The sequence below is a fragment of the Ranitomeya imitator genome, chromosome 4, assembly GCF_032444005.1.
Source record: "Ranitomeya imitator isolate aRanImi1 chromosome 4, aRanImi1.pri, whole genome shotgun sequence".
Lineage (NCBI taxonomy): Eukaryota > Metazoa > Chordata > Amphibia > Anura > Dendrobatidae > Ranitomeya > Ranitomeya imitator.
In genome coordinates, this window is record NC_091285.1 from 253860432 (window position 1) to 253887137 (window position 26706).

At 46.4% G+C, this 26706-nt stretch overlaps 1 protein-coding gene across 4 annotated transcripts in view; it reads left to right on the top strand.

Moving 5' to 3' along the window:
• The first annotated feature begins 13663 nt into the window (after nucleotides 1–13663).
• Nucleotides 13664–26706, top strand: part of USP15 (ubiquitin specific peptidase 15) — a 127909-nt gene continuing 114866 nt past the window's right edge. For 3 of the 4 annotated variants that reach the window (XM_069764506.1, XM_069764510.1, XM_069764507.1), the window contains exon 1: nucleotides 13680–13817. In XM_069764506.1, the coding sequence (XP_069620607.1) occupies nucleotides 13729–13817 (89 nt within the window). In that variant the 5' untranslated portion in view covers nucleotides 13680–13728. Of the gene's footprint in view, nucleotides 13818–26706 lie in introns of all 4 variants that reach the window. The other variant, XR_011320727.1, reaches the window with a different exon arrangement.

Consider the following 26706-nt stretch of genomic DNA (forward strand, 5'->3'; position numbering starts at 1 on the left):
GTACCGGGTATACAGCTACCACTGCTCTATCAGTGGTCTAGTGAGTCCACTATATTTCCCCATGCCCTGTGGGTGTAACATCTACCTTGCTTATACTCCGGCAATTCCAGTTGTAAAACATTGTTTCTGTACCTACGATTATGAAGTGACCCTCCAATTTTTGTATATACTTTGTTTACTTATATTTTGTCATATTCTGTTTCAGTACATTGATGAAGGTCTATTGATTAGACCGAAACGTCTACTGTATGTACTCAACCTCATTTAATAAACCCCACCTTTATTTCACTGCAACTTATTGGTGTGTGCCGAGTTTTATCACTATACCTGACTACGAGAAGCCATCCCGTCTCTGCCTGATGGAAAAAGAAGGCCTTGCTACTGGAGTCCTGATGCAGCTTCAGGGGGGAAAGCACAGACCTTTGGGCTACTTTCAGCTTGCTTGGATCCAGTTACAAGGGAAGCCCTTCCTGCATGAGAGCAGCATTTGCAGCACATGCCCTCCTGGACAAGACTGCTGACATCATTCTTGGATATCCATTGGAAATCCTGGCTCCGCATGACATCTCAGCAATCCTCAACCAAACCCAGCCAAAACATCTCTCCACCGCCAGGCATCTTTGCATCCAGTTCTCTCCACTCCTGCCCGATGTCAACATCTCCAGATGCACAGTCCTCAACCCGTCCACTCTACTCCCACTCCCAAGGGGGGATACAGATATGGACCTTCAGATCATAAGTCTGATCAAAATCTGCATGATACCTTCCGCAGGGATCTGGATTTGCTCTGGACGGATGACCATGATTGCTTCAGTATCATGCAACAGGAAACAGCAGGACTACCCAATGTGGCAGAAGTGCCACTGGCCAACCCAGAGTTGATCCTCTGCGTAGATGGCTCCAGATTTGCAGATGATGAAGGAAGAGTCCACACGGGATGTGCAGTGACCAGCAATCAAGAGATCCTGTGATCCAGAAGTCTGACGCCTACTCTGTGAGCCCAGGAAGCAGAACTGAAAGTGCTGACGAAGGCCTGTCAGATTGCAGAAGGCAAGACTGCGAACATGTATACCGGTTCAAGGTACTCGCATGGCATAGCACACGACTTTGGACCAATCTAGGCTGCAAGGGACTTCATCACAGCAAGTGGAACAACCATGAAGCATCATGGAGCCATCGAGGACCTGCTGGACGCACTCCAACTTCCAAAAATGGTGGCAAAGTCAAAGCACATGGAAAATTGAACACAGTAGAGGCATGGGGTAATAACATGGCGGATATGGCAGCTCAAGGAAGACAATATGGAGAAGTGGGAGAGGTCGTAGAGCCAGACGGCTACTACATGACGACTGAAGACAAGAAACCTAACCAGATGGCATCCTGGGATTCTGCTTAAAAAGCTGCAAGCGCAAGCCCCAAAAGGGCAAGAAGGAATGCTGGATGCGGAAGGGAGCAACACATGACGAAGGAAGGGTATACTCAATGGACTACAAACCCTGTTTACCCTGAAGCATGTACCCTATGGTGGTTCAATGGGCACACACACAGATCAAAGACACAGATGAATGATCTGATAGATGCCTACTGGTTCGCTCCAGGGATCTCCACCCTAACAGCCAAATTCACTAGCAGCTGTCTGACCTGCGGCAAATGCAACCCTGGAAGAATGGAGAAAGTTCTCACACATCAACTTGCCTGACCACTGTACCCCTTCCAGAGGATCCAGATAGACCACATCAAGATGCCGCCAAGTGGAGGATTTGAATATGCCCTTGTGGTCGTGTTCTCAGGATGGCCAGAAGCTTTCCCAGTGAGGAACCAGTCAGCAAAGACTACTGCAAAGAAGCTCTTCCCAGGTTCGGATCTCTGGTTGGATGTCCTCAGGACCTCTACAGTTCTTGACCGCCAATGAATGTTTCCTTTGTCCATATAAATGGGGGCTGGTCCTTGGCTGTTGACCAGGGTCATCTGGGTCGGGAGCCTTGACCGGCGTTGTTTGAGTCTTCAATGCATGACCGTCGACAGATGGAGTTTAGAGCTTGACTGGCGTAGCTCTCATCTTCAGTGCTTGACCATCGTCATTTGAGTCTGTGCTTTGCTAATACACATGACTGCGGCCAACTGTAACGGCTGCTGGAGTTACAGCAGGACCAACTGTAACTACTCTTGGCACCAACTGCTTTTTCTCGGCCTGGCCAGGCCTTTTATGTTTAGTCATTGAGACACAGGTGTCACCTGACCTGGTGGTGTTGTTTAAACTCATTCCCTGAGGACCATGTACTTCCTTCTTGGTTCCTGCTAACACAATTATTTATTTTTTACTTTCACTTTCAGTTTTATCTAGCAGATGGCAGAGTTAGCTTACAGTTACTCTGTTTCCCTTGTCCATCTCTCTACAAATACACAAGCAATTACACCAAAATTGTCCAGAAACCCTTGGAAAGCTACAAAATTCTTGCTTGCATTCTGTATAGCTTCTTACTAACTTCCCTAAAAACCTAGGTTGCAGTTAATGACGAACATAGTAAATGATTCCACCACAATTTGAAGGATGGTATCAAAGTAGAAGGGATGTACTGTACATATGATGGCTGACTATTGTTGGCGCATCATGTGAGATTATCCACAGATTGAGCACTCCAGGAAAAGCTATAAGGCCGGTGTCACACTTGTAACAATGCGAGAAACTTGCGCGAGTCTTTCACCTCAATACCCGGCACTGCCGAACACACTCGGGACCGAAGCACTCAGCAGCATAGAAATACATGCAGCCGCACACTCTGGTCACGAGTTCTGGTGGCAGTGCCAGGTATTGAGGTGAGTTTCTTGCATTGCACTTGCAAGTTTGACACCGGCCTAAGTAACATAGTAACATAGTAACATAGTTAGTAAGGCCGAAAAAAGACATTTGTCCATCCAGTTCAGCCTATATTCCATCATAATAAATACCCAGATCTACGTCCTTCTACAGAACCTAATAATTGTATGATACAATATTGTTCTGCTCCAGGAAGACATCCAGGCCTCTCTTGAACCCCTCGACTGAGTTCGCCATCACCACCTCCTCAGGCAAGCAATTCCAGATTCTCACTGCCCTAACAGTAAAGAATCCTCTTCTATGTTGGTGGAAAAACCTTCTCTCCTCCAGACGCAAAGAATGCCCCCTTGTGCCCGTCACCTTCCTTGGTATAAACAGATCCTCAGCGAGATATTTGTATTGTCCCCTTATATACTTATACATGGTTATTAGATCGCCCCTCAGTCGTCTTTTTTCTAGACTAAATAATCCTAATTTCGCTAATCTATCTGGGTATTGTAGTTCTCCCATCCCCTTTATTAATTTTGTTGCCCTCCTTTGTACTCTCTCTAGTTCCATTATATCCTTCCTGAGCACCGGTGCCCAAAACTGGACACAGTACTCCATGTGCGGTCTAACTAGGGATTTGTACAGAGGCAGTATAATGCTCTCATCATGTGTATCCAGACCTCTTTTAATGCACCCCATGATCCTGTTTGCCTTGGCAGCTGCTGCCTGGCACTGGCTGCTCCAGGTAAGTTTATCATTAACTAGGATCCCCAAGTCCTTCTCCCTGTCAGATTTACCCAGTGGTTTCCCGTTCAGTGTGTAATGGTGATATTGATTCCCTCTTCCCATGTGTATAACCTTACATTTATCATTGTTAAACCTCATCTGCCACCTTTCAGCCCAAGTTTCCAACTTATCCAGATCCATATGTAGCAGAATACTATCTTCTCTTGTATTAACTGCTTTACATAGTTTTGTATCATCTGCAAATATCGATATTTTACTGTGTAAACCTTCTACCAGATCATTAATGAATATGTTGAAGAGAACAGGTCCCAATACTGACCCCTGCGGTACCCCACTGGTCACAGCGACCCAGTTAGAGACTATACCATTTATAACCACCCTCTGCTTTCTATCACTAAGCCAGTTACTAACCCATTTACACACATTTTCCCCCAGACCAAGCATTCTCATTTTGTGTACCAACCTCTTGTGCGGCACGGTATCAAACGCTTTGGAAAAATCGAGATATACCACGTCCAATGACTCACCGTGGTCCAGTCTATAGCTTACCTCTTCATAAAAACTGATTAGATTGGTTTGACAGGAGCGATTTCTCATAAACCCATGCTGATATGGAGTTAAACAGTTATTCTCATTGAGATAATCCAGAATAACATCCCTCAGAAACCCTTCAAATATTTTACCAACAATAGAGGTTAGACTTACTGGCCTATAATTTCCAGGTTCACTTTTAGAGCCCTTTTTGAATATTGGCACCACATTTGCTATGCGCCAGTCCTGCGGAACAGACCCCGTCGCTATAGAGTCACTAAAAATAAGAAATAATGGTTTATCTATTACATTACTTAGTTCTCTTAGTACTCGTGGGTGTATGCCATCCGGACCCGGAGATTTATCTATTTTAATCTTATTTAGCCGGTTTCGCACCTCTTCTTGGGTTAGATTGGTGACCCTTAATATAGGGTTTTCATTGTTTCTTGGGATTTCACCTAGCATTTCATTTTCCACCGTGAATACCGTGGAGAAGAAGGTGTTTAATATGTTAGCTTTTTCCTCGTCATCTACAACCATTCTTTCCTCACTATTTTTTAAGGGGCCTACATTTTCAGTTTTTATTCTTTTACTATTGATATAGTTGAAGAACAGTTTGGGATTAGTTTTACTCTCCTTAGCAATGTGCTTCTCTGTTTCCTTTTTGGCAGCTTTAATTAGTTTTTTAGATAAAGTATTTTTCTCCCTATAGTTTTTTAGAGCTTCAATGGTGCCATCCTGCTTTAGTAGTGCAAATGCTTTCTTTTTACTGTTAATTGCCTGTCTTACTTCTTTGTTTAGCCACATTGGGTTTTTCCTATTTCTAGTCCTTTTATTCCCACAAGGTATAAACCGCTTACACTGCCTATTTAGGATGTTCTTAAACATTTCCCATTTATTATCTGTATTCTCATTTCTGAGGATATTGTCCCAGTCTACCAGATTAAGGGCATCTCTAAGCTGTTCAAACTTTGCCTTCCTAAAGTTCAATGTTTTTGTGACTCCCTGACAAGTCCCCCTAGTGAAAGACAGGTGAAACTGCACAATATTGTGGTCGCTATTTCGTAAATGCCCAACCACCTGCAGATTTGTTATTCTGTCAGGTCTATTAGATAGTATTAGGTCTAAAAGTGCTGCTCCTCTGGTTGGATTCTGCACCAATTGTGAAAGATAATTTTTCTTGGTTATTAGCAGAAACCTGTTGCCTTTATGGGTTTCACAGGTTTCTGTTTCCCAGTTAATATCCGGGTAGTTAAAGTCCCCCATAACCAGGACCTCATTATGGGTTGCAGCTTCATCTATCTGCTTTAGAAGTAGACTTTCCATGCTTTCTGTTATATTTGGGGGTTTGTAACAGACCCCAATGAGAATTTTGTTACCATTTTTCCCTCCATGAATTTCAACCCATATGGACTCGACATCCTCATTCCCTTCGCTAATATCCTCCCTTAAAGTGGACTTTAGACAAGACTTTACATAGAGACAAACCCCTCCTCCTCTCCGATTTTTACGATCCTTTCTAAACAGACTGTAACCCTGTAAGTTAACTGCCCAGTCATAGCTTTCATCTAACCATGTCTCGGTTATTCCCACTATGTCAAAGTTACCTGTAGATATTTCTGCTTCTAGTTCTTCCATCTTGTTTGTCAGGCTTCTGGCGTTTGCGAGCATGCAGTTTAGAGGATTTTGTTTTGTTCCAATCTCCTCACTGTGGATTGTTTTAGAAATGTTCTTACCTCCCTTCTGAGTATGTTTTCCTGGGTCGTCTTTGTTCGAGTCTAATGTTTTTCTTCCCGTCCCCTCTTCTTCTAGTTTAACGCCCTCCTGATGAGTGTAGCGAGTCTTCTGGCGAATGTGTGTTTCCCAGGTTTGTTGAGGTGTAGTCCGTCTCTGGCGAGGAGTCCATCATACCAGTAATTCACACCGTGGTCCAGGAATCCAAATCCTTGTTGTCTGCACCATCGTCTTAGCCAGTTGTTTGCATCAAGGATCCTGTTCCATCTCCTGGTGCCATGCCCGTCTACTGGAAGGATAGAAGAAAAAACTACCTGTGCATCCAGTTCCTTTACTTTCTTCCCCAACTCTTCAAAGTCCTTGCAGATTGTCGGTAGGTCCTTCCTTGCCGTGTCATTGGTGCCAACATGTATCAGAAGAAATGGGTGGACGTCCTTGGAGCTGAAGAGCTTTGGTATCCTATCGGTCACATCCTTGATCATCGCACCTGGAAGGCAGCATACTTCTCTTGCAGTTATGTCCGGTCTGCAGATGGCTGCTTCGGTGCCTCTCAGTAGTGAGTCTCCCACCACCACCACTCTTCGTTGCTTCTTGGCTGTACTTTTTGCTGTCACTTGTTGCTGTGTGCCCTTTTCTTTTTTGCTTGCTGGTATTGCTTCATTCTTAGGTGTGCCATCTTCATCCTCTACAAAGATTTGATATCGGTTCTTCAGTTGTGTGGTTGGTGATTTCTCCACGGTCTTCTTGCTTCTTTTGGTCACATGCTTCCACTCATCTGCTTTTGGAGGTTCTCTGACACTTTTTGCACCTTCTGTGACCAGTAGAGATGCTTCTGTTCTGTCTAGAAAGTCTTCATTCTCTTTGATGAGTTTCAAAGTTGCTATTCTTTCTTCCAGACCCCGCACCTTTTCTTCTAAAAGGGCCACTAGTCTACACTTCTGACAGGTGAAATTGGATTCTTCTTCTGGTCGATCTGTGAACATGTAGCACATGCTGCAGCTCACCATGTAGGTTGTCACATCTGCCATGTTGCTCCTAGATCCTGCTGACTTGCTGTGTGTTTTCCTTCTTATGTAATCTACTCAGCCAAGCTCTCTTGCAATAATGTCCTACAGGCAAAAATTTGGTGATGCTTTCGAAGCAGCTGGTCCCGGCTGTACCCAACGATCTTCTAGCTTAGGGAGACTTCGCTTCTCCCAGAAGGCACCTGGAATATGCAAATTAGCCTCCTGAAGCTTGAATCCCTGGTTTGGTGATGCTTTCGAAGCAGCTGGTCCCGGCTGTACCCAACGATCTTCTAGCTTAGGGAGACTTCGCTTCTCCCAGAAGGCACCTGGAATATGCAAATTAGCCTCCTGAAGCTTGAATCCCTGGTTTGGTGATGCTTTCGAAGCAGCTGGTCCCGGCTGTACCCAACGATCTTCTAGCTTAGGGAGACTTCGCTTCTCCCAGAAGGCACCTGGAATATGCAAATTAGCCTCCTGAAGCTTGAATCCCTGGTTTGGTGATGCTTTCGAAGCAGCTGGTCCCGGCTGTACCCAACGATCTTCTAGCTTAGGGAGACTTCGCTTCTCCCAGAAGGCACCTGGAATATGCAAATTAGCCTCCTGAAGCTTGAATCCCTGGTTTGGTGATGCTTTCGAAGCAGCTGGTCCCGGCTGTACCCAACGATCTTCTAGCTTAGGGAGACTTCGCTTCTCCCAGAAGGCACCTGGAATATGCAAATTAGCCTCCTGAAGCTTGAATCCCTGGTTTGGTGATGCTTTCGAAGCAGCTGGTCCCGGCTGTACCCAACGATCTTCTAGCTTAGGGAGACTTCGCTTCTCCCAGAAGGCACCTGGAATATGCAAATTAGCCTCCTGAAGCTTGAATCCCTGGTTTGGTGATGCTTTCGAAGCAGCTGGTCCCGGCTGTACCCAACGATCTTCTAGCTTAGGGAGACTTCGCTTCTCCCAGAAGGCACCTGGAATATGCAAATTAGCCTCCTGAAGCTTGAATCCCTGGTTTGGTGATGCTTTCGAAGCAGCTGGTCCCGGCTGTACCCAACGATCTTCTAGCTTAGGGAGACTTCGCTTCTCCCAGAAGGCACCTGGAATATGCAAATTAGCCTCCTGAAGCTTGAATCCCTGGTTTGGTGATGCTTTCGAAGCAGCTGGTCCCGGCTGTACCCAACGATCTTCTAGCTTAGGGAGACTTCGCTTCTCCCAGAAGGCACCTGGAATATGCAAATTAGCCTCCTGAAGCTTGAATCCCTGGTTTGGTGATGCTTTCGAAGCAGCTGGTCCCGGCTGTACCCAACGATCTTCTAGCTTAGGGAGACTTCGCTTCTCCCAGAAGGCACCTGGAATATGCAAATTAGCCTCCTGAAGCTTGAATCCCTGGTTTGGTGATGCTTTCGAAGCAGCTGGTCCCGGCTGTACCCAACGATCTTCTACATAGAAGTGTACACTTCTATTTTAACGCCTTCACGAACTTGAGATTTTCAGTTTTCATTTTTTGCTCCCCTTCTTCCCAGAGCCAAAACTTTGTTATTTTTCAGTCAATATTGCCATGTGAAGGCTTGTTTTTTTGCAGGACGAGTTGTACTTTTGAACGACACCACTGGTTTTAACATATAGTGTGAAAACGGGAACAAAATTACAAGTGCGGTGAACTTCACTAAATTCTAAAACTGACCTGCCATTATGATTCTCCATGTCATTATGAGTTTGCAGATACCAAACATGTCTAGGTTCTTTTTTGAGTGGTGAAAAAAATCCAAAGTTTGTAAGGAAAAAAAAAAAATGCTGCCATATTCCAACACGCGTAGCATCTCCATTTTTTGGAATCTGGATGAGCTTACATTTTTATCGATACCATTTTGGTGTCGATATAGTCTTTTGATCGCCTGTTATTGCATTGTATTCCAATGTTGTGGTGACCAAAAAAACGTAATTCTGGCTTTTCGATTTTTTTTCTTGTTACGGTGTTTACTGTTCAGATTAATTTAGTTTATATTTTGATAGATTGGATATTTCTGAAAGCAGTGATATCAAATATGTATATTTTTTTAATTATTTTTGTTATTGTTTTAATTTGAATGGGGCAAAAGGAGGTTGATTAGAACGAGGATAGGTGACTGGTGAGTATTGCATTATATTAAACTAGATGGTGGTCCGATTCTAACGTATTGGGTGTTGGAGGTCGAGATCCTGCCTCTGCACAGGGGGAATCTCGGGCCATCTCCACTGCGGTCTCCCATTCTTCTCCTGCCGCAGTGGAGCTTGCTCAGCAGAGACGTCGATCCCAGTGTCTCGCTCAGTCTGACTCTGTGCTTAGAGTTACTGCTGCATTTCCTGCTTCTCCCATTGAAGTCAGTGCTGGGCAGCGGCGAGCGGACGTTTCTGGGGCTAAGTCCTGCTTTTTACATTCTGAGCATGCCCAGAGTAAGATCTCTCAGTGGAGATCGAGGGTCACATGATCAGATACTGCAGCTAAGGTCCTTGTAGCTGCTAGGACTAAATCCTGCTTTCTTTATTTTTATTTTTTTTTTTTTATATAGCGCTAACATATTCCGCAGCGCTTTACAGGTTGCACACATTATCATCACTGTCCCCGATTGGGCTCACAATCTAGAATTCCTATCAGTATGTCTTTGGAATATGGGAGGAAACCGGAGTGCCCGGAGGAAACCCACGCAAACACGGAGAGAACATACAAACTCTTTGCAGATGTTGTCCTGGGTGGGATTAGAACCCAGGACCCCAGCGCTGCAAGGCTGCTGTGCTAACCACTGCGCCACCGTGCGCCACCGTGCTGCCCTAGTGCTTTGCACTCTGAGCATGCCCAGGGCGAGATCTCTCAGTGGAGATCCAAGGTCACATGCTCAGGTGCTGCAGCACTCCATTGGTCCTTCCTTGGAAGGTCCTAAACATGCTGCAACTATATAAACTGCGCATGACCGCACGGCCATGCGCTAGTATTGTCTTGATAATGTGTGTGTGTAGATGGATGTATGTCGATGGATGAAAGCTCCTAAGTATCCCTCCCTAGTGTTGTTGACTGCTCGCGGATGATGGTAGCTATCTAGCGCCCGACTAGCCATCTGCACGTAACACACATCACAGCGTCCAGTTGCTGTGTCCGCCAGTACGGCGCCGTGCGCTTCCTCTGCGCTTTCCTTACCCAAGCCTGGGTGGTTAGTGGCGTCCGTCAGTGCGGCACCGCACGCACTCTCGTGCCTTTATATTCTATTTATTAGTTTCCTTACACACCCAGTTGTGGTGTTGTGCCAGCAAGTGTCTAATCGGACTTCAATCCTGAGTAGGGGTTGAGTTCGCTGACTTCTTGCTCGCGCTCTATGTGCGGTACTGCGGTCCTGTGACGCAACAGGATCGCTTCCTTCACGCAGGGTGAAGTTAACCCATGTGTGTATACTTAGTACTGCCATATAGTCCGTCTTACTAGCAGCAGGGTCTTTACCTGCACGGTGGACATCGGACTGCGAACGCACCTAGTTTCATATCATCTATACTTGGTGCGTTCCGCCGGTCCTTAACATCGGGTATTCTAGAATATGCATGTCCACGTAGTAAATTGCACAGCCCACGTAGTATATTGCCCAGCCATGTAGTTTATTGCCCAGCCACGTAGTATATTGCCCAGCCACGTAGTATATTGCCCAGCCATGTAGTATATTGCCCAGCCATGTAGTATATTGCCCAGCCATGTAGTATATTGCCCAGCCACGTAGTATATTGCCCAGTCACGTACTATATTGCCCAGTCACGTAGTATATTGCCCAGTCACGTACTATATTCCCCAGCTACGAAGTATATTGCCCAGCCACGTAGTATATTGCCCAGCCACATAGTATATTGCCCAGTCATGTATTATATTGCCCAGTCACGTACTATATTGCCCAGCCACATACTATATTGCCCAGTCACGTACTATATTGCCGAGCCACATAATATATTGCCCAGTCTCGTACTATATTTCCCAGCCACATAGTATATTGCCCAGCCACGTACTATATTGCCCCGCCACATAGTATATTGCCCAGTCATGTACTATATTGCCTAGTCACGTACTATATTGCCCAGCCACATACTATATTGCCCAGTCACGTACTATATTGCCGAGCCACATACTATATTGCCCAATTTCGTACTATATTTCCCAGCCACATAGTATATTGCCCAGCCACGTAGTATATTGCCCAGCCACATATTATATTGCCCAGCCACGTACTATATTGCCCAGCCACATAGTATATTGCCCAGCGTGTGTAGTATATTGCACAGCCCACGTAGCATATTGCCCAGCCCGCTTAGTATATTGCACAGCGTGCGTAGTATACTGCACAGCCCGCGCAGTATATTGCCCAGCGCGCGTAGTATATTGCCCAGCCCGCGTAGTACATTGCCCAGCCCGCGTAGTATATTGCACAGTCCACGTAGTATATAGCAATGTGGGCATCATATCCCAGTTAAAAAAAAGATTTAAAATAAAAAATTGTTATATACTCACCTTCCGTTGGACCCTGGAAGCGTTTACCGACGCTCCTCGCTCGCTCCGGTCTCAAGAGTGCATTGCGGTCTCGCGAGATGATGACGTAGCGGTCTCGCGAGGTGAGTATATGATGATTTTTTATTTTTTGTATTATTTTTAACATTAGATCTTTTTACTATTGATGCTGTATAGGCAGCATCAATAGTAAAAAAGTTGGTCACACAGGGTTAATAGCAGCGTTAATGGAGTGCGTTACACCGCGGCACAACGCTGTCCATTAGCGCTGCCATTAACCCTGTGTGAGCGCTGACTGGAGGGGAGTATAGAGCGGTCACTGACTGTGGGGAGGAAGGAGAGGCCATGTTGCCGCCGGACTGCGCCCATCGGTGATTGGTCGTGACAATGGTCGTGGGCGTTTTGCCACGACCAATCAGCGACTTGGATTCCATGACAGACAGAGGCCGTGACCAATGAATATCCATGACAGAAAGACGGACAGAAAGAAGGAAGTGACCCTTAGACAATTATATAATAGATGGAGGCCTTTGGAGAGTGCATTATACTACAGTATACATAGGCCAATGGGGAGTGCATTATACTATATGGAGGGCTATGGGGAGCGCATTAAACTATATGGAAGCCTAGGCGCAATGCATAATACTACAGTATATATAGGCATATGGGGAGTGCATTATACTATATGGAGGCCTATGGGCAATGCATTATACTACAGTATATATAGGCATATGGGGAGTGCATTATACTATATGTAAGCCTATGGGGAATGCATTATACTATATGGAGGTCTATGGGGAGTGTATTATACTACATAGAGGCCTATGGGGAGTGCTTTATACTATACAGAAGCCTATGGGGAGTGAAGTATTCTATATAGAGGCCTATGGGGAGTGTATTATACTATATAGAGGTCTATAAGGAGTGCAGTATACTATATGGAGGACTATGGGTCCATTATACTATCTTGAGGCTATTTAGTGGGCCATCATACAGTGTGGGGGCCATCATAGGGTGTTGGAGTCATCGAACAGTTTGGGGGCTACTAAGGGGTCAGTATACTGAGTGGGGTCATTATACTGTGTATAGTGGAGCATCATACTGTGTAGAGGGGAGCTGTACTTGGGTAGACTGAACATTATTAAATGTAAAGTGGGCACTTATTGTTATAGGGGCAATCTGGTTATTGTGACTGTCAAAGATGCACACAGAGGCCATTATTACCTTGTATGGGGAAAAATGTGGGTTGTTTTCTAGGGCACTTGCACACGGCATTAATGTATTCTAGAGGCCTGTTTTACCATGTAGAGGGCACAAAACCACACAGCTGGTGCACTAATAAGGACACATACAGCAACAGTGGCTCAGTATTGAGGTATCAGTAGGATGAAGCGTTTGTGCAGGTTGAGGATGGGGACGGTGCCTGAAATGTGAATAAATGTGCCTATTGCAGCTGGAGAAGTTGTCATGTCGGTTTGGGCCAGACGGAAAAAGAGAACAACCCCAATCAGAAAGAACGTCAGCGGTAAGTCACCATCTGTAACTGTTCTGCAGAACTAATATCTACCAATATCTAGTCACCATATGGCGGTAATATCCATATTGGTCTTTGTATAGAGATTATCTTCAGTAACAGCGCGGTCATCTGCTGAGGTTCTCCTCCAGTATTAGGGCGCGTCCCCCAGTTGTAATCAAGGTTACCTGGTTAGGGGCCCACTCAGAAGCTTCGCCCCCTTGAACCAAAGCCCTATCTACGCCTCTGCATTCAGGTTATCTTTCGCATACTTTTCCATTGTATGTGCATGCTGCATGGTTTTAGAGACAAAGGGGGGGAGAGGGGATCCTGAACATGAAAAAGTTATTATTATGGTGGAGAAAAACTGGGGTCATTTTAGGATCCAAAAGACAAAAGTTGGTCAAAAACAAGTGTGAGCTCTGAGTGACCGGACAGCGTGCCCCCAGTGACAGGTGAGGTGAATGTTGTCACTCACAACTGCTTCTCACCCTGCAAACAAACCCTCAGAAGTAACGGGAAGAAAGAAAACTATACAGGTCATTAAGGCTTAATGACAGAATAATAACTCATCTAAAAATGTTTGTTATTGCCCGCCACACCCGGCTGTACGGCTCATTCCTGTCGGTACAGTGCCGCCCACACAGCAGCGCCCATCCCTCACTGCTAGCCCTGGTGCTGCCGGGCACAGCTATGTGCCCACACACGGGTGAGCTGCAGCCATCAGCTTCCCCCGTGCCCTGCCCTGGGGGTTACAGCTCGCGTCTCCAATGATTGGCTGCAGCGTTTCCCAGGCGCACGCAGCCGCTGTCGACGCTTCCCAAGTTCCCCTACTTCCCAGCAGTGACGTCAGTCCCAGGATGCAGCGCGCAGCTGTCAGTGCAGGAAGATGGCGGAGGGCGGAGTGGTTGATCTGGAGACTCAGAGATCCGAAGTGTCCGCGCTGCTGAAGACCCCGCTTCGGAGAGGGGACACCTGGTAAGAGGCGCTCAAGGGTGCAGGGGCCCGGGAAGGTGCACAATGAGGGGCGACGCGCTGCCGGGGGCGTGGGTGTCCAGGACGGGTCGTGAGTGATAGAGAAAACATCTGTATCATGCCGGCACCGGGGTCACCTGTTCATTGTCACTCTTCTGTATCCCGTGCCGCGGCCTGGGGCAGCCGGTGCCTGTCCGCCGTCAGTGCCCTACACTGTGCCGAGAGGCCTGCGGGACTGTCACTACAGCCTGCCACGGTGTGTTACACCCGTCACATGCCGCAGCTGCCAACTCTTACACTGCTGTCACCATACGCTACACCTGTCACCATACGCTACATTGCTGTCACCCCTGCGCTGCCCTGCTGTCACCCCTGCGCTGCCCTGCTGTCACCCCTTCCCTGCGCTGCTGTCACCATAGACTACACCTGTCACCCCTGCGCTACAGCTAACCCACTCCTACACTGCTGTCACCATATGCTACACCTGTCACCCACTCCTACACTGCTGTCACCATAGACTACACCTGTCACCCACTCCTACACTGCTGTCACCATAGACTACACCTGTCACCCACTCCTACACTGCTGTCACCATAGACTACACCTGTCACCCACTCCTACACTGCTGTCACCATAGACTACACCTGTCACCCACTCCTACACTGCTGTCACCATATGCTACACCTGTCACCCACTCCTACACTGCTGTCACCATAGACTACACCTGTCACCCACTCCTACACTGCTGTCACCATAGACTACACCTGTCACCCACTCCTACACTGCTGTCACCATAGAATACACCTGTCACCCACTCCTACACTGCTGTCACCATATGCTACACCTGTCACCCACTCCTACACTGCTGTCACCATAGACTACACCTGTCACCCACTCCTACACTGCTGTCACCATATGCTACACCTGTCACCCACTCCTACACTGCTGTCACCATATGCTACACCTGTCACCCACTCCTACACTGCTGTCACCATAGACTACACCTGTCACCCACTCCTACACTGCTGTCACCATAGACTACACCTGTCACCCACTCCTACACTGCTGTCACCATGGACTACACCTGTCACCCCTGCACTACAACTCACCCACTCCTACACTGCTGTCACCATACACTACACCTGTCACCCACTCCTACACTGCTGTCACCATACACTACACCTGTCACCCACTCCTACACTGCTGTCACCATACACTACACCTGTCACCCACTCCTACACTTATGATGGAATATAGGCTGAACTGGATGGACAAATGTCTTTTTTCGGCCTTACTAACTATGTTACTATGTTACTGCTGTCACCATACACTACACCTGTCACCCACTCCTACACTGCTGTCACCATACACTACACCTGTCACCCACTCCTACACTGCTGTCACCATACACTACACCTGTCACCCACTCCTACACTGCTGTCACCATACACTACACCTGTCACCCACTCCTACACTGCTGTCACCCCTGCACTACAGATCACCCACTCCTACACTGCTGTCACCATACACTACTGCTGTCACCATACGCTACACCTGTCACCCCTGCGCTACAGCTCACCCACTCCTACACTGCTGTCACCATACGCTACACCTGTCACCCTGGTACTACAGCTCACCCACTCCTACACTGCTGTCACCATACACTACACCTGTCACCCCGGTACTACAGCTCACCCACTCCTACTCTGCTTTCACCATAGACTACACCTATCACCCTGCACTACAGCTCACCCACTCCTACACTGCTGTCACTCACCATACACTACACCTGTCACTCACTCCTACACTGCTGTCACCATACGCTACACCTGTCACCCCGGTACTACAGATCACTCACTCCTACACTGCTGTCACCATACGCTACACCTGTCACCCCGGTACTACAGATCACCCACTCCTACACTGCTGTCACCATACGCTACACCTGTCACCCCTGCGCTACAGCTCACCCACTCCTACTCTGCTGTCACCATACACTACACCTGTCACCCCGGTACTACAGCTCACCCACTCCTACACTGCTGTCACCATACGCTACACCTGTCACCCACTCCTACACTGCTGTCACCATACGCTACACCTGTTACCCCAGCGCTACAGCTCACCCACTCCTACACTGCTGTCACCATACACTACACCTGTCACCCCTGCACTACAGCTCACCCACTCCTACAGTGCTGTCACCATACACTACACCTGTCACCCCGGTGCTACAGCTCACCCATTCCTACACTGCTGAAACTCGATACTACAGCTCACCCATTCTTACTTTACTGTCACCATAGACTACATCTGTCACCCCAGTACTACAGCCTGCCCACTCCTACACTGCAGAAACTCTGTACTACAGCTCACTCACTCCTACACTGCTGTCACCATAGACTACTAACCCACACCTACACTGCTGTCACCGTAGACTACACCTGTCACCCTGCTACTATACCTCACCAGCTCTGCTGTCACCCCCAGTACTACAGCTAACCCACACCTACACTGCTGTCACAATAGACTACAGCTCACCCAATCCTACACTACTCTCTCCATAGATTACAATGGTCACCCCGGTACTTTAGCTCACCATCACTCCTGTCACCAAAGGCTACACCAGTCACCTCTGTACTACAGCTCACCCATACTGCTGTCACCAAAGGCTACAGCTGTCACCCCACCCCAGTAATACAGCTCACCTACACCGCTGTCACACTTGAATACACCTGCTATCCTGGTACTACAGCTCACTTAAACTGCTGTCACCATGTACTACATACATCACACACCTACCATAATGTCATGTTATCACTGTCACCAGTTCTCAGTGGCTTTAACTGTTGATACTGGTACAGTGACCCACACATCCCTGTGTAATACAGCAATGAATGAGTTATGTCATTTCAGTATTATGACTACAGCTTAGAGAAAACATTATTTTACTTTAAAATAATACGGTATTCATCAAGCACTTTATGCCAGTTTTCTTTACAAAGTCACAAAACTTTAGGGCAAACCAGAGTGCAACAAACATATTGCAACTTTTTGCTTTTTTAAACTGTCACTTATATATATTCTGAACAATCCCTTTAAGGCCTTTTCACACATCAGTGCCTCTGGTACGTGTGGTGACAGTTTTCACACGTAGACCCATTCAAATGAATGGGTCTGTGCACATATCAGTGTATTTCCACGGACCATGTGTCCGTGGGCAAAACATGCTGACATGTCCGTTTTATAGCGTCAGCACAGACGGCAAAACGTCCCGCCCACGTGCACACGGAGAACACACGTTGATGTCCTGTACTGTAAGGGCTGTTCCTCGGCGGCAGGTGCTGAAGCTGACTCTGAACATTCTCCCCTGCTCTGCTGGCGAGCAGAGGAGGATGATGATGATATGTTAAGGTTCGAACGACAGCAGTTGGGGGCTTTTGGGACTGTTACCCCTATCATCTCACTCCTGCTGCCGCTAATAACAGTGACAGTAGGTGCGGATGATCGGGGTATTCCACAGCCGCCGGCTGTGATCGTTCGGAAATAAATGAATGTAAAACCCGACATGGGTCCCCCCCCCCTATTTTATTGAACCAACCAGACAAAACTCACAGCTGGGGGTTGCAACCCCTAGCTGTCAGCTTCTGCAAGGTTGGATATCAAGAATAGAGGGGTCCCCATGCTGTTTTTTTAATTAAATAATTTAAAAAAACGGCGTGGGGCCTCCCCCATTTTTGACAACCAGCCTTGCTAAAGCTCCCAGCTGGGCGCTGCTATTCTCAGGCTGGGAAGGGGCAATTGATATAGCCCCCCCCCAGCCTAAAAACAGCAGCCTGCAGCTGCCCAGAAAAGGTGCATCTATTATATGCGCCTTTTCTGGTGCTTTTCCCAGCTCTTCCCACTTGCCCTGTAGTGGTGGCAAGTGGGGTAATATTTGTGGTGTTGATGTCACCTTTCAGGTGACATCAAGCCCACAGCTTAGTAATGGAGAGGCGTCTATAAGACACCTATCCATTACTAATCTTATAGATGTAATGTTAAATAAAGACTCAGCCAGAATAAAGTCTTTTATTTGAAAAAAGTACACAGACACCTTTAATGTTCTAAATTAAACCATACTTACTGCCACACTTAATTCCCCAATGCCCTCGATCTCCTGTAATAAAAGTAAAATAATAAACCAACAATATACCATACATGTCTGTCATTGTGTCCCACGCCGTGATCCATATCTAGGTGATATACAGTTTTTAACCAGGACTTTGCCAAGATGTGACAGTCTTGGCTGAAAACCCACTGGTGATGCTGGTGACATCATCAAGGCCAGGTTGAACTAAGGTGACCTCTGGATCGTGGGAAAAAGACGGTGATGACGTCACTGCTGGTGAATGATGCTGCGATCTCAGCATCTCATTCACCAGTGGTTTTTCAGCCAAGACTGTCGTATCTTGGCACCGTCCTGATTGAAAGCTGTATATCCTCCAGATATGGATTATGGCGTGGGATACGACGACAGACAGGTATGGTATATTGTTGGTTTATTATTTTACTTCTATTACAGGAGATTGAGGGCATTGGGGAATTGTGTGGCACTAAGTATGGTTTAATTTAGAACATTAAAGGTTTCTGTGTAATTTTTTTCAAATAAAAGACTTTATTCTGGCCGTGTCTTTATTTAACATTACAACTATAAGATTAGTAACGGATAGGTGTCTTATAGACGCCTCTCCATTACTAAGCCGTGGGCTTGATGTCACCTGAAAAGGTGACATCAACCCCACAAATATTACCCTACTTGCCACTGCTACTGGGCAAGTGGGAAGAGCCAGGCAAAGTGCCAGAAAAGGCCCATCTAATAGATGCCCCTTTTCTGTGCATCTGCGGGCAGCTGTTTTTAGGCTGGGGGGCCTATATCAATGGCCCTTTACCAGCCTGAGAATAGCAGCCCCCCCAGCTGTGAGCTATAGCAAGGCTGGTTGTCAAAAATGGGGGAGAGCATGACGTTTTTTTTTAATTATTCATTTAAATTTAAAAAAACAGCGTGGTGACCCGTCTATTCTTGGTGACCAACCTTGCAGAAGCTAACAGCTGGGGGTTGCAGCACCCTGCTGTGAGTTTTGTCTGGTTGGTTCAATAAAATAGTGGGAATCCCACGTCGGGTTTTTCATTCATTTATTTCCGAACAATCGCAGCTGGCGGCTGTGGAATACTACTGTCACTGGTATGTATTAGCGACAGCAGGTGTCGGATGATAGGGTAACAGTCCCAAAAGCCATCACCTGCTGTCGTTCGGACTTTAATATAACGCTCATCATCCTCCTCTGCTCGCCGGCAGTGCAGGTGAGAATGATGACAGCCGGCTTCAGCACCAGCTGCCGAGGAACAGCGCTTACTGTAGTGCTTGTTCCCTGGCAGCCGTCCATGTGGTACTGATGCGGCACACGGTTGCCACACGTACACACACTGATATCACCGGTACCAGAAATAAACGGACGTGTGAAAGGGGCTTTAGACTGCACCTATCGGTTATGTTGGATATCAAACACAGCTTTAAATGATATTTAACATAACCTGATTAGCCCAAATGTATATACACCTTCTGCAGTAGGCGAGAGCGCTGTGCCTCAGAGAAGCACAATGCCGTGGGGCTCTGTCCTGGCATAAGGGTAACCACAATATAGTAAGCTCACTGTCCTCGCATACCAGCAAGTTCCTACAAGTACTGTAGCTGGCACAGCTAATGGCCATGACTGGATTTCTTCCCTAAGTGCCATGCCTAGATCATTTTCTCCGAAATTCTTAGCGCAGCAAGCAGCACCCCCAAATCCTGTGTGAGGGTCAGTCCAGCGCTTTGTCTCATCTGACTGATCATGGATCATCAATTTATAGATTCCTTTACTCAAAGTGCAACTTTGCTATGACATATAATCAGTATCATCCAAGCTAGAAACATAAGTCAGTGGTTTCTCCCATGGCCAAGCGCCTGAAATAGATGGCCAAGATCAATAGTCCACATGGACCCTCCTAAACTATTAATCCCTGCAATGCCCATGAAGCTGATGTCCACAAAAAGAGATATCGCACAAAAGGACAGGCTGCCATACAAAATATGACAATTAAAATAGGTCATATAGCAAAAAAACACTACATATAACAGGCTAAGGGGAGCAGAGTCCCATAACTGTGAAGAACAGATGATGTGTAGTATCAAAATATCCCATACAGCTGAGCCGTAGATATATCAGGACAAATATCCCGTGCCAGCACATATAACCCATAAATATTCCCATCGTGAACTGGCAATTATAGGCAGGCAGAGGCATAACATGGGTGCGATTACTCTGGCTGGGCACACTTGATATCTTCCTCTGTCTGCTTTCATACATTCCGTGCATTCCTCTATCTCTAATATAGAGAGGGAGTACAATGCCTGATTTTATAGGGTGTATTTCCCTGTAATTGCCATTTCAGCAGCAGCATACCTCAGCTGTCCGGCTCCCTTTTATTAGGGAACCTGTCACCAGGTTATTGCCACTCATCTTACAGCAATATGATGTAGGGGCAGAGACCTTGATGTAGGGGCAGACACTTACTGGGCTGCTGGCTGCAGTTTTGAAGAAATCTGTTTTATCTGCAGCAAATCTACCCATTCTCTGAATGCTGAGCTCTGTATAACCTAACCACCACCCCTGATTGACATCTTTCTATGTTCACTGTGCATAGGCAGAAAGCTGCCAATAATTGGTGGCGGTGAGGTTATGTAGAGTTCATGAATATGGAGGCCTGTATAACCATGCAGAAGGTTTACTAGTAGTGAGGGGCGAACATGCTCAGGTACTAACCGGGTGACTTCGGCATGCTCAAGTCCCCGCACCTGCGTGTCTCTCTGTTGTTCGTCAGCGCCGCACACATGCAGGATTTCCTAACACACAGGCAATCCCCGCATGTGTTGTGGCAGCCAAGAGACATGCAGGTGTGGGGAGAGGTGCTCTGAAGTCACTCAGGTAGCACTCATGCATGCTCAGATAACACCTTATCCCAGCACGTTCGCTCATCACTATAGTACACTAGAAGAAACGGACGAAACTCAGCGCTGGACTTGGAGAGAATCTGTAAAGTAGTTCTTTGCACACTGGAGATGGGTTTTCTGAAACTGGATAACGCCTTTAAAGGTTTTTTTAAAACTCAAATCTGTATTTTCTGGTCCCTGGACACCATAGTAATGTAGTGAGTACATTGTAGTAGCTGAACCTATATAGTGCTAATTTCGTCCGGTTTTTCTGTGTCCTGCATTATTTTACCAGTCCTGCTCTTGGCCATGTGCAGCACATTGCATGCGGCTGCTGTCACTTACAGAAGAGATAAGCTCTTATCAGTTCAGCTTCACAGCACTAGCTGCCATATATAACCAACCTCTCGAATTAGAAACATGTTTGTATCCTCTGGGGACCAGTCTGCAGTGTAAAGTAGAAGAATTTAATGACCAGTTTACATGTATGGAATTAATTCTGCCCGCTTTGTGGTTATTGCTCTTTGATTAGGGAATCTTTCAGAAGGATTTAGCTCTTAAGCCATCTGTGTGCATGTAGGTCATAGAAAGCTGAATAAAATGATACCTTGATATCTGCGATCTGATGTCTTATTCCAGAGAAATCCATGTTTTCATATCTGTGAATGAGCTGTTCAGGGCCGGACACTGATCGTCATGCAGATCAGTGTCTGGCCTATAGGTTTAAACAGCTCATTTACATATCCGCAATTCATGTTTTTCTTATATGTAAATGAGCTGTTTAAACCTATGGGCCAGACACTGATCTGCATGAGGATCTGCCTCCAGAGCTTGTAAATGAAAGGGGAGTTACCAGAGTAAGTCCTGTAGATCAGGAGAGCAGACTGTCAGTCATTACATGTCTCACACTGGTATCGTCCCCTTTCATTTATCATCATCTCTGGAGGCAGATCCTCATGCAGATCAGTGTCTGGCCCATAGGTTTAAACAGCTCATTTACATATAAGAAAAACATGAATCGCAGATATCAAGGTGCCCATATAGACGGCTTTAGGAGGAGGGTTGATCCTACTGACAGATTGTCTTTTAAGATTGAAGTTCAGAAACAAGAATGGAACACGTTACTACTTACAGAGCTATGGCTATATTTTCAGTGCCAAATGGATTAACGACTTTGGTTGTTTTATGGCAAATTTTAGCTTTTGTATGTTTTTATTATTTATAGAGCACTTGTCACTTGCTCAACAAAATAGTTAAACATCTTGTAAAAAAAAAAACCTTGAGCTTCCCTGATTCCGCCACTCTTCTCCACTTTCGCACTGCATTGTTCCATTGCAGAGATATTTACGTTTGTTGCTTTTGGAACTCAGTATGTGAAATTTCTGCTTATAGTGCAACTGTCCTTTTCTTCAGAGTTTTTCTCTGCGAGCATGCTCTTTCACCCCTCAATCGCAGCTGATCCTGCAGTCTTGCACGCTGCCGAGTTGTGATTGTCCGCCTCTGGGAGGGAGAGGTGAAAATTCCTGCAACCCAGAGAAGACTGAAAAAAGTTGGACTGTAAAGCAGGGATTTCACATACTATACTCAAATGGGATGGCCGGTCCTCTAGAATTTGCCTACTTATGCAGCAATGAATAAAGAGTTGGAAATTCTGATATAAAAGTGCCTTGTTCTGTCAATCGTGGCGGTTACCGGGGTTGGTAATAGTTTCCCCAACTTTACTAGTCAAATGATGGTAATATTCTTTCAGTGAGTAAATATGTAAAGCTACACGTGTCACGGCCAGTGACAATGTCTTTGGCATTTCCCAGAGGTTAATGTACTTGGGTTCTAATAAGGAAGTTACTGAAATTTTAACTTCACGATTTAGAAAATCTGATTCCCATCATGAATTGCGTGTAAGCGTTGAAGTAGTAGACAGGTTTTTCCTCGCATACTGAATGTCGTACTGATGCCACAGTCATCAGTGGCACTGTCATCAAAGGGTTAATGGCCGGGATTGGAGTTACCTCTGATCCCAGCTGATAGATTAGAGCATCAGCTGTATAATGGAGCCAGCACCCAGAAGTGATGGCTCAGGTCCTGCGCCTGTACTTCATCCAGTGGTACCGTTAGCGTGTGTTCAGCGGGATAAAACATTTTTACTTATGCAAATGAGATTTTTCTGGTTCTACTATTCGTTAGGTAGAAATCCTGGTTCTTTTATAGCTGTAAGGCTATGTGCACACGATGCGGATTCGCTGCGGTTCCGCACTGTGATGTACAGTATAATGTTAGTCTAAAAAAAAAAGCTGTGCAGAAAAATCAGTGTGGAATTGCTGCGGATTTCAAAGAAGTGCATGTCACTTCTTTTGTACGGATCTGCAGCGTTTCGGCACCGCTCCATGTTAAAATTCCGCAGTGGCAAAAACCGCAGAAAATCCGCATCAATTCCGCATAAAAACGCAGCAAATCCGCAGCTGCGGATTCTGCCAGGAGATGCGAATTTTGTGCAGAAAATTCTGCACCTCTTTTCCTACGTGTGCACATACCCTAAGATGATGTGGGCTCTCAAGTCAAGGAATGTCATGCTGTTCTCGGGACGGTTATTGTGAAATGTTTTGTGCTGTGAATGCCATTAGAGTTCTTATAGATTTGTTGAGAACTGTTACTCAAAGCCAGGTGCCTAGTGACAACCACTCTTATCAGAACGTATCAACATGTGCGCACCTCCCTCATTATGGTCTATGCAGTGTTTAGTTTCCCCATAGCTTTAAAGGGAACCTGTAATCAGTTTTCTCCTGTGTTAGGCTACTTTCACACTGGCGTTTTTTTGAATACGTCGCAACGCGTCGTTTAGGGGAAAAAACGCATCCTGCAAAGTTGTTTGCAGGATGCGTTTTTGCCCCATGGAGTAACATTACCGACGTATTGAAACATGTCGCAATCGTTGTGCGACGGTTGCGCCGTGTTGTGGCGGACCGCCGGGAGCAAAAAACGTTAAATGTAACGGTTTTTGCTGCCGACGGACCGCTTTTTCCGACCGCGCATGCGCGGCCGGAACTCCGCCCCCACCTCCCCGCACCTCACAATGGCGCAGTGGATGCGCCGGATAAATGCATCCGCTGCACCCATTGTGCGGCACATCAAACGCTAGCGTCGGAATCTCGGCCCGACGCAATGCTAAATCATAATCAGCGCCTGTGCTGCAGTCCATCAATGGTAATATAGCCCCCTGTATACCTCCCAAAAAACACCTTTTGAAGTTCTCCCGCACTGTATGTTAATCCTGTCCGATAGGGATGGTATCTGCGATCTCCGTCCCTCCTCCCGGGCCCCTCCGCCCCTCCTCCCGGGCCCCTCCGCCCCTCCTCCCGGGCCCCTCCGCCCCTCCTCCCGGGCCCCTCTGCCCCTCCAGCAGTAGGACGGTTATCAGCAGTCGGGAGGAGGGATGGAGACCATTGATGGGCTGCAGCATTAGCGCTGATTAATGTCCTAGTTTTAGTAGACACAGGACAAAACTGGTGACAGGTTCCCTTTAACCCCTTTCTGACATGGGACGTTCTATCCCGTCGAGGTGGGGTGGGCCCCCATGACCACGGACGGGATAGTACGTCCAGCGCGATCGGCGGCGCTCACGGGGGGAGCGCGGCCGATCGCGGCCGGGTGTCAGCTGCCTATCGCAGCTGACATCCGGCACTATGTGCCAGGAGCGGTCACGGACCGCCCCCAGCACATTAACCCCTGGCACACCGCGATCAAAGATGATGAAGAAGATGCTTCCCTGAGCCCCCCGCAGCAACGCGATGTGATCGCGTTGCTGCGAGGGTCTTACCTCCCTCCCTGCTTGTTCCAGGCCCGGATCTAAGATGGCCGCGGATCCGGGTCCTGCAGGGAGGGAGGTGGCTTCACAGAGCCTGCTCAGAGCAGGCACTGTGAAGCAGCCTGCACTGCTATCAGATCGGTGATCTGACAGAGTGCTGTGCAAACTGTCAGATCACCGATCTGTGATGTCCCCTTTGGGACAAAGTAAAAAAGTTAAAAAAAATTTTTCCAAATGTGTAATAAAAAAAAATATTCCTAAATAATGAAAAAAAAAAAATATTATTCCCATAAATACATTTCTTTAAATAAAAAAAAACAATAAAAGTACATATATTTAGTATCACCGCGTCCGTAACGGCCCGACCTATAAAACTGGCCCACTAGTTAACCCCTTCAGTAAACACCGTAAGAAAAAAAAAAGAGGCAAAAAACGACGCTTTATTATCATACCGCCGAACAAAAAGTGGAATAACACACGATCAAAAGGACAGATATAAATAACCAGGGTACCGCTGAAAGCGTCATCTTGTCCCGCAAAAAACGAGCCGCCATACAGCATCAGCAGCAAAAAAATAAAAAAGTTATAGTCCTGAGAATAAAGCGATGCCAAAATAATTTTTTTCTATAAAATAGTTTTTATCGTATAAAAGCGCCAAAACATAAAAAAATGATATAAATGAGATATCGCTGTAATCGTACTGACCCGAAGAATAAAACTGCTTTATCAATTTTACCAAACGCGGAACGGTATAAACGCCTCCCCCAAAAGAAATTCATGAATAGCTGGTTTTTGGTCATTCTGTCTCACAAAAATTGGAATAAAAAGCGATCAAAAAATGTCACGTGCCCGAAAATGTTACCAATAAAAACGTCAACTCGTCCCGCAAAAAACAAGACCTCAAATGACTCTGTGGACCAAAATATGGAAAAATTATAGCTCTCAAAATGTGGTAACGCAAAAAATATTTTTTGCAATAAAAAGCGTCTTTCAGTGTGTGACGGCTGCCAATCATAAAAATCCGCTAAAAAACCCGCTATAAAAGTAAATCAAACCCCCCTTCATCACCCCCTTAATTAGGGAAAAATTAAAAAAATGTATTTATTTCCATTTTCCCGTTAGGGTTAGGGCTAGGGTTAGGGCTAGGGCTACAGTTTGGGTTGGGGCTAAAGTTAGTTAGGGTTTAGATTACATTTACAGTTGGGAATAGGGTTGGGATTAGGGTTAGGGGTGTGTCTGGGTTAGAGGTGTGGTTAGGGTTACCATTGGAATTAGGGTTAGGGGAGTGTTTGGATTAGGGTTTCAGTTATAATTGGGGGGTTTCCACTGTTTAGGCACATCAGGGGCTCTCCAAAAGCGACATGGCGTCCGATCTCCATTCCAGCCAATTCTGCGTTGAAAAAGTAAAACAGTGCTTCTTCCCTTCCGAGCTCGCCCGTGTGCCCAAACAGGGGTTTACCCCAACATATGGGGTATCAGCGTACTCAGGACAAATAGGACAACAACTGTTGGGGTCCAATTTCTCCTGTTACCCTTGGGAAAATACAAAACGGGGCTAAAAAATAATTTTGGGGGGAAAGATTTTTTTTTTAATTTTCACGGCTCTGCGTTACAAACTGTAGTGAAACACTTGGGGGTTCAAAGCTCTCACAACACATCTAGATGAGTTCCTTAGGCGGTCTAGTTTCCAAAATGGTGTCACTTGTGGGGGGTTTCTACTGTTTAGGTACATTAGGGGCTCTGCAAATGCAATGTGACACCTGCAGACCATTCCATCTAAGTCTGCATTCCAAATGGAGCTCCTTCCCTTCCGAGCCCTCCCATGCGCCCAAACAGTGGTTCCCCCCCACATATGGGGTATCAGCGCACTCAGGACAAATTGGACAACAAATTTTGGGGTCCAATTTCTCCTGTTACCCTCGGGAAAATACAAAACTAGGGGCTAAAAAATAATTTTTGTGGGAAAAATTTTTTGTTTTATTTTTACGGCTCTCCATTATAAACTTCTGTGAAGCCCTTGGTGGGTCAAAGCGCTCACCACACATCTAGATAAGTTCCTTAGGGGGTCTAGTTTCCAA